Below are 12,703 nucleotides of genomic sequence, written 5' to 3' on the forward strand. Positions count from 1 at the left end.
ATGTATAATGTTTTTAAGTCGAGATTTTAACTGAGTATGGGGAATAGAAGTATACAGTGTTGAAAAATCATAGGTTTTAATGCTATTATATTCAGATAATAATCTTGAACTGATTGTCTCCAAGAGATCTTTCGAATTTTTCAGGATCCACATTGAATTAACGCCACTACGGGAGTAACAAGTGTTGTGGTAGGACTGCAGACCCTTTTTGACAGTTGTGAGTATAGAAGTTAAAGTTTTGAAAGAGGTTTGGTGGTACATTTTGCAGATCCATCTATGAAACGTTGTTTGTATGGATTCTTGTGAAATTTAGGAATCCAGTACATAGACGGTAAATCACAATCATCGTCCTTGGTAGAGAGACCAAAAGAGGATAGCATAGATTTATGGTTTTCCACAATTTTCCACTTTGGAGAGAGTGGTAGCAGTATTAAACGCTTGGATGACTTTTACTTTTAAACGGTTGGATGACTTTTACTTTTAAACGCTTGGATGACTTTTACTTTTAGTTTGAGATTATTCTATTGTATTTCTTTTCTGTATCTGAACAGTATCTAAATGTTAAAAGCATATATGAAACGCTAAAAACAATAAAAATAATAAATCTCAATGAGTGATAATTATAACAATAACAACAATAATAGTGATTATATTGATACAAATAACAAAAAACATAGACGACTTAATGTAAGATCCAGATAAAGTACATCTCTGTCTACGAACCAGGCAAAATGTGTATAATACTTGGCACATGAAGAAGATACACATAGAGATTTTATTGCATTACCCAAATATTCATACCTCAAAACCTTCAGATATAACCATCACAATGTTTGTTAAGTGTGTCCTTTTCAGATATTGGTAGGTCAAATTATGTGCCATTATATGCCTGATTCCAAAAGAGAGTGGTATTGGGTTATTCACAAATTTCAGGTCTCTTTATACCTTAGTAATAAAAAGAATATTCGTTTGTTTTTTGCGTACTGAAATCTTGTTTGCATTCAGCTACCGTTGTACAGGTAAATCTAACATCCAATTCCTCATATAGATGTTTAGCACAAAGTTTAATCTCTAGTTCTATGTAAAACAAGACTGAGAAAGTCGACAAGTAGTACAGCCGAAACGATCACCAGAAGAATAACAATAGCAACAGCACCTAGCCCTTTGCTAGAAGGTCTATTATCTTCGGCAGATATTCTTTGCCTTTTATAACTCGAAGTTGTTGTTTTGTCCAGTTGTAATGTCTGTTTTATTTCATCAGTGAGGTTATTTATTTTCTCATTTGAAAAAGAATCTATAATCAAATGATTTATTCTTATAACTTCCATCAGATAGATTATCTGTGATCAAAAGATATTTTGTTTCTCAAAGAATAAAACTATAATTGAAAAAAGTTGAGAGTAGAAAAAAATGTAAATACTTCATTGCAAACTTGTTCGCGTGGAGTAGGAACTCTTTTGTTTATATTTATCCATAAAATGTTTAATTCTTCTAAATCGAGAAAGACTTTAGTGCTTCTGTTTTCATGCAAATAGAATCTGAATCTATCATGTCGCCAACTGTATCTTATCTTTTATCAGGGAATCAACAGTAGTTGCTTCACAATGACAAGTTTTTTTTTAAACTGAACAAAAATAATGCCATAACATTGTCCTACCGATGCAATGGAGTTGTTGTCCTATCCAAGATCGTGCTAGGCATTTGTGTACCACGTCACCAGATGAAACAAAGTAACCGGAAAGACATCTATATTCAGCAATGCTTCCGTTTGTCAGACCATTGTACAAATATAAAGTGTTGGGATAATTTGGTGGTGGTCCACATAATTTGTCATTTATTTTCAATTCTAATGAATAAATCATAAAATGATTGAGACCAATTATTAAAGTTCAATATAAAAATGCAGCGTCTAACATGAATGCGGCTATGCAAAATTATGAATTTCATTGTATCTTAAGACTTGTGTATATAATGTTCACGTTTAGCAACAATCAATAAAACCTAAATACATGTATCTGCATTTAATTGAAAACTTTCTTTTTATGTATTGAATGTTTTATCCAGGTAATAGATGGAGTAAATCGAGTATTTAGAATCATTCGAGATTATAAAACATACCGTAGCATACAGGGGTTTTACCAATCCAGTGAGGAGTATCACATCTATGTATAAAATCTCCAGAATCTTTGATATAACCAGGTTGACATTGGTAAATAGATATACTTCCATTCGTCACTCCACTATAAAATATGGTTGTATTTTCAAAACTAGGCGGAACCCCACAATCTTCTGTAAGATGATGTTATTAAGAAATGGATTTCACATGAAACAAATAGAACAGTAAATTGACAGCAAGTGTCTTGGCAGAAGCAGTTCTTCCTACCGGAGAACTCGAATTCACGCCCAGGTTTTTTTAAGGTTTGTGGTGCTGGTTTCCGTGTGTATTTTAAGATTTTTTTCTTCATTTATTTGTCCTTCTGTCAGTATATGCTTTTCAACGTGTTTTCATACATGAATGTCACTTTTTGGTACCATTGCTTTTATTTTCACTTCGGTTTTTTGCTTCGCCCCCCCCCCAAAAAAAAAAATTAAAAAAAAATAACGACCACGATATGAACAAAACAGAGGCACTTTCACGATTTGAAAAAAAAACCCTGAATGTTGAATAAGATAACTAATACAATGCTAGTTGATAAAACACTTTTGAAAACATCTATATGTACATGTATGTTTCCGCTCTGTAAACGTTCCAAATTTCGCGGTTCCATTTTTTGTCGATTTTGGCAACAATGCACATTGGTTAGTATGATAACATCAATTTTGTTGGTACTATTTGTTTTGGAAAAATAGCGAAAATTTGTACACCACGAAAATTAAATTAATGCGTTTATAGTTAAACACATAATAGTGGTAAGAGTAAATTATGCAAAAAAAGTATTTACTGTGTACAATATCAAATTACCGAAGATATGCATTGCATCGTTTTTTGTTAATGTTTGTGAAACGTGTCAGGTCAGCAACTTTACGGAAAAGGAAGTCATTTGTTGGGAAAAGGACAGCCAATTTTAAGACTTAAGTTTCTCTAGGGAGAGAACAAAAGCGTTGCGTGAATTATCTTACCGATGCAAATAATTCCTTGGCCTGTCCAATTCGGATATTTACATATCTTGTAATTATCACGAAGTGTTGTAGAAAATCCATTTACACAGTTATAAACAGCAATACTACCATTGGTAACATTATTGAAATATACAACAGTGTTGACAACTTCGGGAGGGGAACCACAAGATGCTAAATATAAATGAAAATTTTATGCTCAAAACTTTGTTTCAAAATAAAATAATAATATAAAAAAAAAAAACACATAAAAAGACCTATATATATAATGTTTAGACCTTAAATTTACTGTGTTAAATTAAATTTGTCTAAACCGGGAAATTGAATTTACTTATTTATCAAAATCAAGTAAATTGTATAGAAAGTCTGTATTTGAGATGTATTATTTGGATATTATTCACATTAAATAAATTTTTGAACAGAATGAAAGTCCGTTCACATTTTGAATATCTATGCTATTTCAAGGAGTATATATATTTCGTTCGTCTTGCAACACTTCAAATGCATCTTTTTGTTACTCCCGTAGTGGTATTAATTCAATGTGGATCCTAAAAAAATAGAAAGATCCTCTGGAGACCATCAGTTCAAGATTATTATTAAAATATATTAGCATTAAAACCTATGGTTTTTCAACATTGTATACTTCTATTCCCCATACTCGGTTGAAATAGCGAGTCAAAAATATTATACATCGTTGTTATTCCAAAAACAAGATGGTACACCTAGATACAAATACATAGTTCTTGGTAGAGATTCCTCATATTTTGTAAAAGATAATTCCAAATCATCTTCTAAATATACAGAAGTCGATGTTTACAAAATGTTGGAATTTGCAATCCACAACATATTTGTCCAGTGTGGTGGACGAGTTTTTAAACAAACGGTCGGCATTCCAATAGGAACAAATTGTGCTCCTCCCCTTGCTGACCTGATCCAAAAGAAAGAAAATATCGTTTAGCTAGATCTTTTAATCTCAGTTTCCGCTATATAGATGACGTATTATCTTTAATCAACCCAAGTTACGGGGAGTTGATACATCACATTTACTCCAAAGAACTTGATATAAATGATACTACAGACACTGTGAAGTCAGCCTTTTAACTAGAAAAGCGGAAGACACTTAGCCTACCGGTGCACTTAGTCCATGCTCCCAGTTTTTAGTGGAGTCCGAGTTGCTCATTGGCTTTTGTTACTTTGTATTATTTTGGTTACGTTGTGTCCTTTGTTGTGTATGTCTGTTTTCCATGTCTGGTCGTTGTCCCTGAATTACATTCTTTTTTAATCTTTATTCCCTTAATAACTATTTAATAAAAATGTGGTTATCAAATAATAAAAATCAGCTTTGCTGGCCAATAAACTTAAGTCCATTTCGTTTTTCCAAATGGAAATGTAGATTAAAGTAATGCAACCCGCAAGTCTAACTGGACCCTTCCTTACATTGTGGACATGCGTTTTGGTAAAGAAATCACGCTAAAAATTGAGATATTTTTGGAAGTCTACTGTAAATATATATGCAATTAACGAAATAGATACTGAGTTTCCATTTCATTAAAATTCAAATTTTACTTACGAATTTCACAGTGATTTCCGATATATCTTGTCCTTGAACAGTCGCAGGAAATGGCAGTATTATTAGTGCTACTGCTAAGTGGTTGACAAACACCATTACCACAATTAATTCTTTCTGACAAACAAAGTGTTGTAAAAATTATTCAAAATAAATGCTCAAGTATAGTTTTTATTTGAAAGAACTTTTGGTATAATTTGAAACATTGCCTAAGCAAACACAAACATATTACACTAAAACAACTTAATTACAAAAGTCAAAATATGTAACCTTTTTTGGGGTGTATCACATTTTTCAGATTTTGGATGAGACAGCTACTTAATATTCATGTCATTGTAATTATTGATTGCAGAGAAAATATAAAAAAGACATTCAATAGTAGAAAGAGTCACTGAATTATTTTATTTGATTAATATAACTTACTGTAGTTTCCAAAGTAATGAATTCTGGTTATGATTCGTCCAGTTGAAGAAGAAAAATTGTGTTGGCCATCCCCCCAAACATCTCCCACATAAACAATGTGACCATTAGCCATTGGAACCCAAAACATCACAGAATTATTGGTATACACATAGATAATGTTTCCATATTTATCATCCCTGTTTGTCATTGCAGAACCAGCACATTGGAATCTCATGATCCTTAAGTCATCAGTTTCTATTTCTACCTTTAATGGAGGAAATGACATTCAAATACTTGTACCACATACTGATTATGGTGAGTTGACTTATACATTGAACACTCTTAAACGAAAAATGAAAAATGACTGTTCTTCTAGAACAACTAGTCGATCTGTCATAATATAGTTCTCTACTTCTTTGTTTTATATTTCTAAATGTTCATTTTAATTTTTCTTTGTGTTTCCCATGGGTTTAAAAAGTTGCCGTTTAAGCACAATGGTAACATTGTTTAACAAATAATTCAATCCTTTTTTTTTTAATAAAAATAAAATATTCACTTTTAAGCTGCATTCCTTAATTAAACATACAGAAACAAATTGATATTTAACTATAATGTCCAAATATTTTCTCACAGGCGAACAAACCTTCCGCCCAGATATTTTGTGGAAGGCATCACAATTGCAAGATTTATAGTGTTGAGAGAATCTTGCATCCTTATCTCATCAATCCATCCTTTTTAATGCTAGTAGTTCTGGTAATATTGTCATTTTTAATACGTTTTGAGCTTGCTTCGAGCGTTCTTTTAGTGAGTATTTCATTTTGTCTATATGATGTGTGTTTATGTATTCCATAGTGATAATTGGGGAATTTTATGATGTGTTTGTTTCTTGTTTCAGTTAATTTTTGACCCTACATAAAAGGGTTATAGTTAAGGCCTTATAAACTTATTTAACCTCACCGCATACTTCAAGCGCATGTCATCAATGAGGAGCTTTTGACAAATAATGTGTCTTAGTGTCGTTGAATTACTTCTTGGTTTGAATTAGAAGAAGTTTCATCGACTTATTACCGTGGAATTTATTACGTTTGTTGTCAAGACCCTTAAGAGCTTACTTAAAGGTGTGTTTAACACCATCTGAGGACTTGCGTTACAACATATTGTTCTTTTTGTTCTATTTATACTGGTTGGACAAAATAGGTACCAGCGCGTTTTAATCAATTGTTTATCATGTATTTATAAGGTCATGCTAGGTATAAACGGAATATTGCTCATCTAGAATGCGCAACACAAATCGGATGATCTTCCTGTAATCCAATTGTTACTACTTACCTCAACATTAACCAAAACATTGGACAACCCAGTCTGAGACATCTGTAAGATATCAACCATTTCTGTCGTTGCTACTGATTGTATATGATCAGTGAATTGATGCTCTGAAGAGGAGAGAAGCCACATCATTATATGTATTGTTCCATCTTTCTTCTTTGATTGTGAGCTCCATCCCTCAAAAACACAGCAAATTATTCCTATATTGAAATATATATCTTTCATCATACTACAACAAACCCTTTTTTTCTGTAGGTATATCTCAGTTTACGTGGTACAAATGTTTTATTCGCGTGTCGGAAAATCATTTAAACAAACTTATTAAAGTGAAAATTTCCATTGGGGGTTATATTTAAGTTCATGAAGCATTACGAAGGAACGAAATTTTGAGAAACCATGAATCAAGGTCTTATAATAGAATGAAGTGTGGTATTCAATAAGTTTTGTATCTCCAGTTCATCATTTTTACTATCAATAACATGTATAAGTCATTGTTAAATTAACATTAATTAATAGTTCATGCACTAAACCTTTGCTCTTGAACAGCCAGTGTAACATTCTGACTTTCGACTTAAGTCGTGAGTGCTTGAGCAATAAGCGGTGAAAGGTTGAGCGCTGAGAAATATACTTAAACAATGAGTAAAGAAAGGTTAGTATACAACAAAATTAATTTGTAAAGTCATTGATAAATCGGAATAGTGGAAATAGCCTCAATGTTTCTGACTTGGAACATTATACATTCCAAAGTAATAATGGGTTAAATCAGGTTTTATAGCTAACTAAACCTCCAGCCATGCTGGTAAATACAGTTCCGGAGTAGTTTTGTGTTGTGTATAGAGGAGTCAAAGTAGGAAAAAGAGTATTTAACTCTTGAAGCCTTGGATGAAACGAGTGGTGTAATGAACAACACTTATGTGAGTAATTATTCTGATGTTGAGCGTCAACAAGAGGACATTTCAGTGGTATTATAAGACTTTCCGGAATCATATACACGACCGTTCCTTGGTATTTCAAAAACGAAGTATGGAAGGAATCGTAACGTTTTTATGTTGACACTGATGACGTTAACTGAAATTTTGAATAATTGGGCAAGACAGTGGAAAACGAAAATTGAATATTTTTTAATTAAGATTTAATTTTAAATGAACATATTTTTTGTGCTAATTAAAACGATGCCAGTTATTGTTATTAAATGACCAACAAACCGACACAATGTCCGCTACTTGCATCCCATCGCCAACATACGGACAAAATGCAAGTTACTGTCATTTCATAACCAACAAACTGACACAATACAGGCCACTGTCATTCCATCACCTACAAACTGACACAATACTAACTACTGTTAATCGATCACTAACAAACCGAAGCAAAGCCAGCTACAGTCATTCAACTACAAGGTACCAACGTAATGCTAACTCCTGGCAACCCACTACTAATTAGCCAACAAAATACCAGCTACCGTCGTTCCACTACCAAATATCTTGCACAATGTCAACTACTATCATTCCACCACCAACTAGCCGACACAAAGCCAGTTACTACCAACTAACAGGCAGAATGACAGTTAATGTCCTACATAACAATTTTCCTTTAACTTTCACTTTTACTCCAATTTACTTACCAACACAGGTATTATAACTGTCGTTACGCTGGGGAATCCATATTCTAACTAAAGTATTATCATATGCATAAAGCAGTCCACTGAGACACGACGAAATCTTCTTTGGAAATGAATTAAAAAGTGCTCCTAAAACATGAAATACGATGACACAAGCTTTCCACTAAAAGCCAGTGAATGAATAAATATATTACAATGCGCGTAGATATAACGAGATGTACGTGTGCCTAATTATCCGGTTTCAGACGTGAACAACGAGAGTTCTGGAGATATATAGCGTTATGCTTTGTCGCGTTTAGGAAGATTATTCTGTAGCAAAACCAGGTTAATTGAATTTGAAACCATTGCCGTATACACTTTTAACCAGCTTTAAAGATTGACTAAAACTTTGTAAACTTGCAGGAATGTTATGATAAAAAACAACTTTAGACTCAGAGATCTGTTACACATGCATAGGTCATGCATATATTGTCTTGAACGATAAATATCGTAACCGTTATCGATTTATCAGAAAGATAGATTTCCACTTAACTAAATCGGTTAAAATTGTTAAAATCATCATCTAGCATAATAAATGTGAAAGAAATTCATATTACTCCAAATATGGAAATATAAACATATTACCTTGGCCATCAGACATGTATCCGCTGTCTAGTAGAACACGAACTGTTACAAGATCTGGCATTTTGCTCAGATGGTGATTCAGCTCTTTAAATGTTGAATTATGAACTGGCAGCATAACATTTGTCAATTCTGTTGAAATATTTACTGAACTTACATCATAAAAAAAAGTTTTAACGGTACATTTTCGTATCAACATTTTATATAAGAAAACCTGATCTTTTAGTATGTTTTTCTACAAATGTTTAAATGGAAAAATATTGTTCTTAAAGCTTAAATTTTATGTGTGTATGCTCCAGAGAATCAAAAATGATGAATATTGTCTTGATGCAAAGGATTTAATAGCGAAAAATGTTACGACAATTCCTTTTTATGATAAGTTATATAACATTCACATTCCATGGCTAACAGACTTATTTTACTCTGTAAAATTTTATTTGAGACTAGGCACTGAATCATTGACCGTATGTCAATGTATGTAACAAGATAAGAGGTATTATCTTTAATAACTATTTAAGTTTATTTAAGAATCAGGCAAAGTGGGCTACATATAAAACATGCATGTGAAAAAACACCAACCTGACCATATGATTTATCTCAAAAAAGTCTTTTCTATTTGAAATAAATGATATTTGAACCACAGGATAGAAGAACTGAGGATTTTTTAGAAATCAATCTGCCCTTGAAATGTTCATTAACAGTGCTTAAAAAATAAAATTTTACTGAAATGCTTTTTTAAAAATCTGGGTTTCACTCCTTGATTTTCATATTTCAAATAACCAGATTACAGTCTCAAAGAAGTTTGTTATTTCATATAATGATTCATCTACTGCCCGATACTTACAGAAACTAACATTTAATCAACAAATAAATTACCATTCATGGCAACTGCACCATGGAAGGCAGGTGGAGGTAGATCACATGCTGTCCATGCTCGAACACGTACATTCCCAGAAGTAAAAAATAACGTCTCTACTCCTGCATAATGTGTATTCGATCCTATCCACAACCAAGATGATATTTAAATAAAGCAAATCTAAATACATTATTCAAATTAAAATGTCGTACATTTGGGTTTTTTGTTACTCGATGCAAGAGTAATCAAGGGAACTAAGGTTCCAGTGGAAATCAAAAGAAATTAATCCAGGGACAAAGACCAAACATGGAAAACAGACATACACAACAAAGAACATTAAGAAATTAAAACACATACAAAGTAACAGAAGCAAATGAGCAACTCGGACTCCACTAAAAACTGGGAGCATGGACCAGGTGCACCGGTAGGGTAAGCGTCCTCTGCGTTTCTAGAAATACCCGCCGACTTGCTCATAAAAATCAAGTCCGGGGTTTACAAAAGAGGAAAGGAAAACTATGACACGATGAACAAATAAGTTTTTATGGTGCAGATGGATACACCATAACGATCCATAACGAGTTCATGATGGCGACCATAAAACTTTTGTAGTGATGACTTCAATCTTGTAGCAACATAACCCTGTTCCAAAAGCCTAACTGTAAGAGTCCTAGAACGATACAAAAAGTCTGCGTAGTCAGGCAAGGTCTGGCATAACGTATGAGGTGTGATACGAAAACTCCTTATGCAGGTGGTGAAGGAATGTTGCCACAGATGAAAGGAAAGCTGACAATTCTGAGTGAAAAGTCATCACGTTTGTCGTAATGTTTGGTAAATTGCTTTCCTGGGCCATCGATATCTAAGTGTAGGTCAAGATATGAGGCTGACTTCACAGTGTCTGTAGTATCCTTTATCTCAAATTCTTTAGGACATAAAGTCCCCGAATCTATGATTGCAAATATACCTCCTCGTATAATATCATGTATAACTTTTATACTACTTTACCAATTAAACAAACACTTGCATATTAAATTGTTTCATTTTCATATTGTCCAAATATTATATAGTGGTAATATAACGTTTCTACCCCCCCCCCCCGAAATGATAAAAAGCGTCCTTGAACGAATCAATTAAAATTCAAGTTTGTTCTTGTTAAACCTGGCAAAAAATTAACGATTAATCAATCCATGTCGAAATTTGCAGTACTGATATACAATAAATACGATAATTGTTCTTGAAAATATAAATAAATACAACTAATATTAAAATATGTAAGCTCGAAATGAAATGTTATACTTAACTGGCAGAAGAATAATTTAAATTGATTTTGAAATTAAATTAAAAATATATGAAAGACTTACCCGAGTAAGCAATACCAGTATCAAATGTTGTTGTTTGTTTCGGAATAAATATTTTTACTTCCATTGTATTATAGATGTAAACAATGCCTCCATATGTTATCTTTTGGTCATCATCTCTCTGTGCTGCTCCAAAAGCAGTGAAGAAATATTCGACACCATTCTTTGATGTGATAACCTGGACGTCTACTTTCACAGGATACACTCTCAGATTGTGTGGTATTTTTAAAGTATCATCACCGACTGTTATTGGCAACAAATCACTCTCAAAGCTTGGCTTGCTAAAGGCGATACTTCGTCCGGCTTTATGAAAAGACTAGCAATATTTTGACGAAAGCTTAATGACATATATAGAATAATCAGATATTTGCAATGATCTATGCGTAATAGCTAATCCTTATATATCACGTGTTTTAAATTTCAACTTTTGTCTGCGTACAAATTAATGATAATAACTTAAACAAAAAAACCTATCCGATGAAGTACTTTTTCGATTCGAACAGTTTTTCGAGCAACGCGGCGGGTGTTTCTAGAAAAGCAGAGGACGCTTACCCTACAGGTGAACCTGGTCCATGCTCCCAGTCTTTATGTTTTCTGTTGTGTATGTTTGTTTTCCATGTCTGGTCTTTGTCCTTGGATTACATTCTTTTGATTACCGCTATACCATTGGTTCTCTTAATTATTTTTGAAATCATGTCTTACTTAAATAATAATAATAAAAACAAACAGGGGAATTCGTAGCATAAAATGAGATTACCCATGAAAAAGAAAGAAATAACCAACTTGAATTAAAACAAAAGTTTATTATCACTTATATTATTACTTTCATTATATATAAATGCAATTTGAACCTCGGTGAACGGAATAATTCTCTGAACCGAACAACTGTTAAAACCCAAAAGGGGTTTGCTTGTTTGCTTCGCCTAGACAGTTTTCACTGTATTTGATATATATTAAAAACATAGGACCAACTGTAACCAATGAGTTTAGCATAAAAGTCATTCGTCTATCAAAGAAGATTATATTTTGGTATATTAAGATAATTATATATTTGTTTTAACTTAAAGGCCATTATCATGCTCAGATCGGTAATGCATTTTGTTGCAAATATTGTGAAAGAAAAATCGTAACTATCCTGTACAAAATTATCAGTATAAAGAGCAGAAACTGACCATCACTTTTGACACTTTACCACACTGGAAAAAACATCCATTTCTGGCTGTGCATAATTTATGTGTCATTTTTTATTTTATTATTTAACTTTCAGAAAATAATAATCAGAATTTGACAATCACGGTTTGAAAAATTTTCATTTTTATTGACATACTAATTTTTTTTAAATGTTTCATTTGCGAAAGACAAAAAAATAATGATTATCGAAATGAAAACAAAAACTGTATAGGAATGATATAATATTTAGTTACAGTGGGGTCTCAGTGGGAAGACGAACAAAGCCTGTAGTAGTAATTTACAGTCTTAGTCGTTATATGAAAATTAAAATAAAGCAAACAAGATATTGTCCGATTTGTCTGATTACCATACTACAACTATCGAACTATTTAATATAATTTTTATAATATCAAATTTAGATAAAGATCAGATTTAAATCAAAAATATACTCTTATAAACTTTTCTCGTCACTTAAATTTCAAATTGAAATGAATATAAGTTTAAAAAAAGGATGATTTATTTGCAAACAATATATAATTGAAACGTGTATGTTTTTATTGTACTTATGCAAATCAATACGTGTACCTACAATGTTAGAAATAATTTCTGTAATTATAATGTTTTGCGATAAATTATGTCGGAAAGGGCAAAATTATCAAGTACAAGTA

General features: G+C 32.3%; 1 protein-coding gene across 1 annotated transcript; it reads right to left on the bottom strand.

Annotated features, from left to right (window-relative positions):
- Window positions 1-726: 726 nt before the first annotated feature.
- On the bottom strand, window positions 727-12,106 carry LOC148613610 (uncharacterized). Its single transcript, XM_088586344.1, has 11 exons — window positions 12,038-12,106; window positions 10,869-11,181; window positions 9,531-9,653; window positions 8,658-8,786; window positions 8,037-8,162; window positions 6,416-6,612; window positions 5,108-5,351; window positions 3,121-3,291; window positions 2,119-2,289; window positions 1,658-1,825; window positions 727-1,294 (listed from the first exon to the last, which is right to left on the bottom strand). The coding sequence occupies exons 1-11, from the start codon at window positions 12,104-12,106 to the stop codon at window positions 1,065-1,067; spliced, it is 1,941 nt and encodes a 646-aa protein (XP_088442470.1). The 3' UTR covers window positions 727-1,064.
- Window positions 12,107-12,703: the final 597 nt, after the last annotated feature.

Source organism: Perna viridis, chromosome 6 (genome assembly GCF_037379345.1).
Source record: "Perna viridis isolate PV_CMFRI_1.1 ecotype Kerala chromosome 6, ASM3737934v1, whole genome shotgun sequence".
Lineage (NCBI taxonomy): Eukaryota > Metazoa > Mollusca > Bivalvia > Mytilida > Mytilidae > Perna > Perna viridis.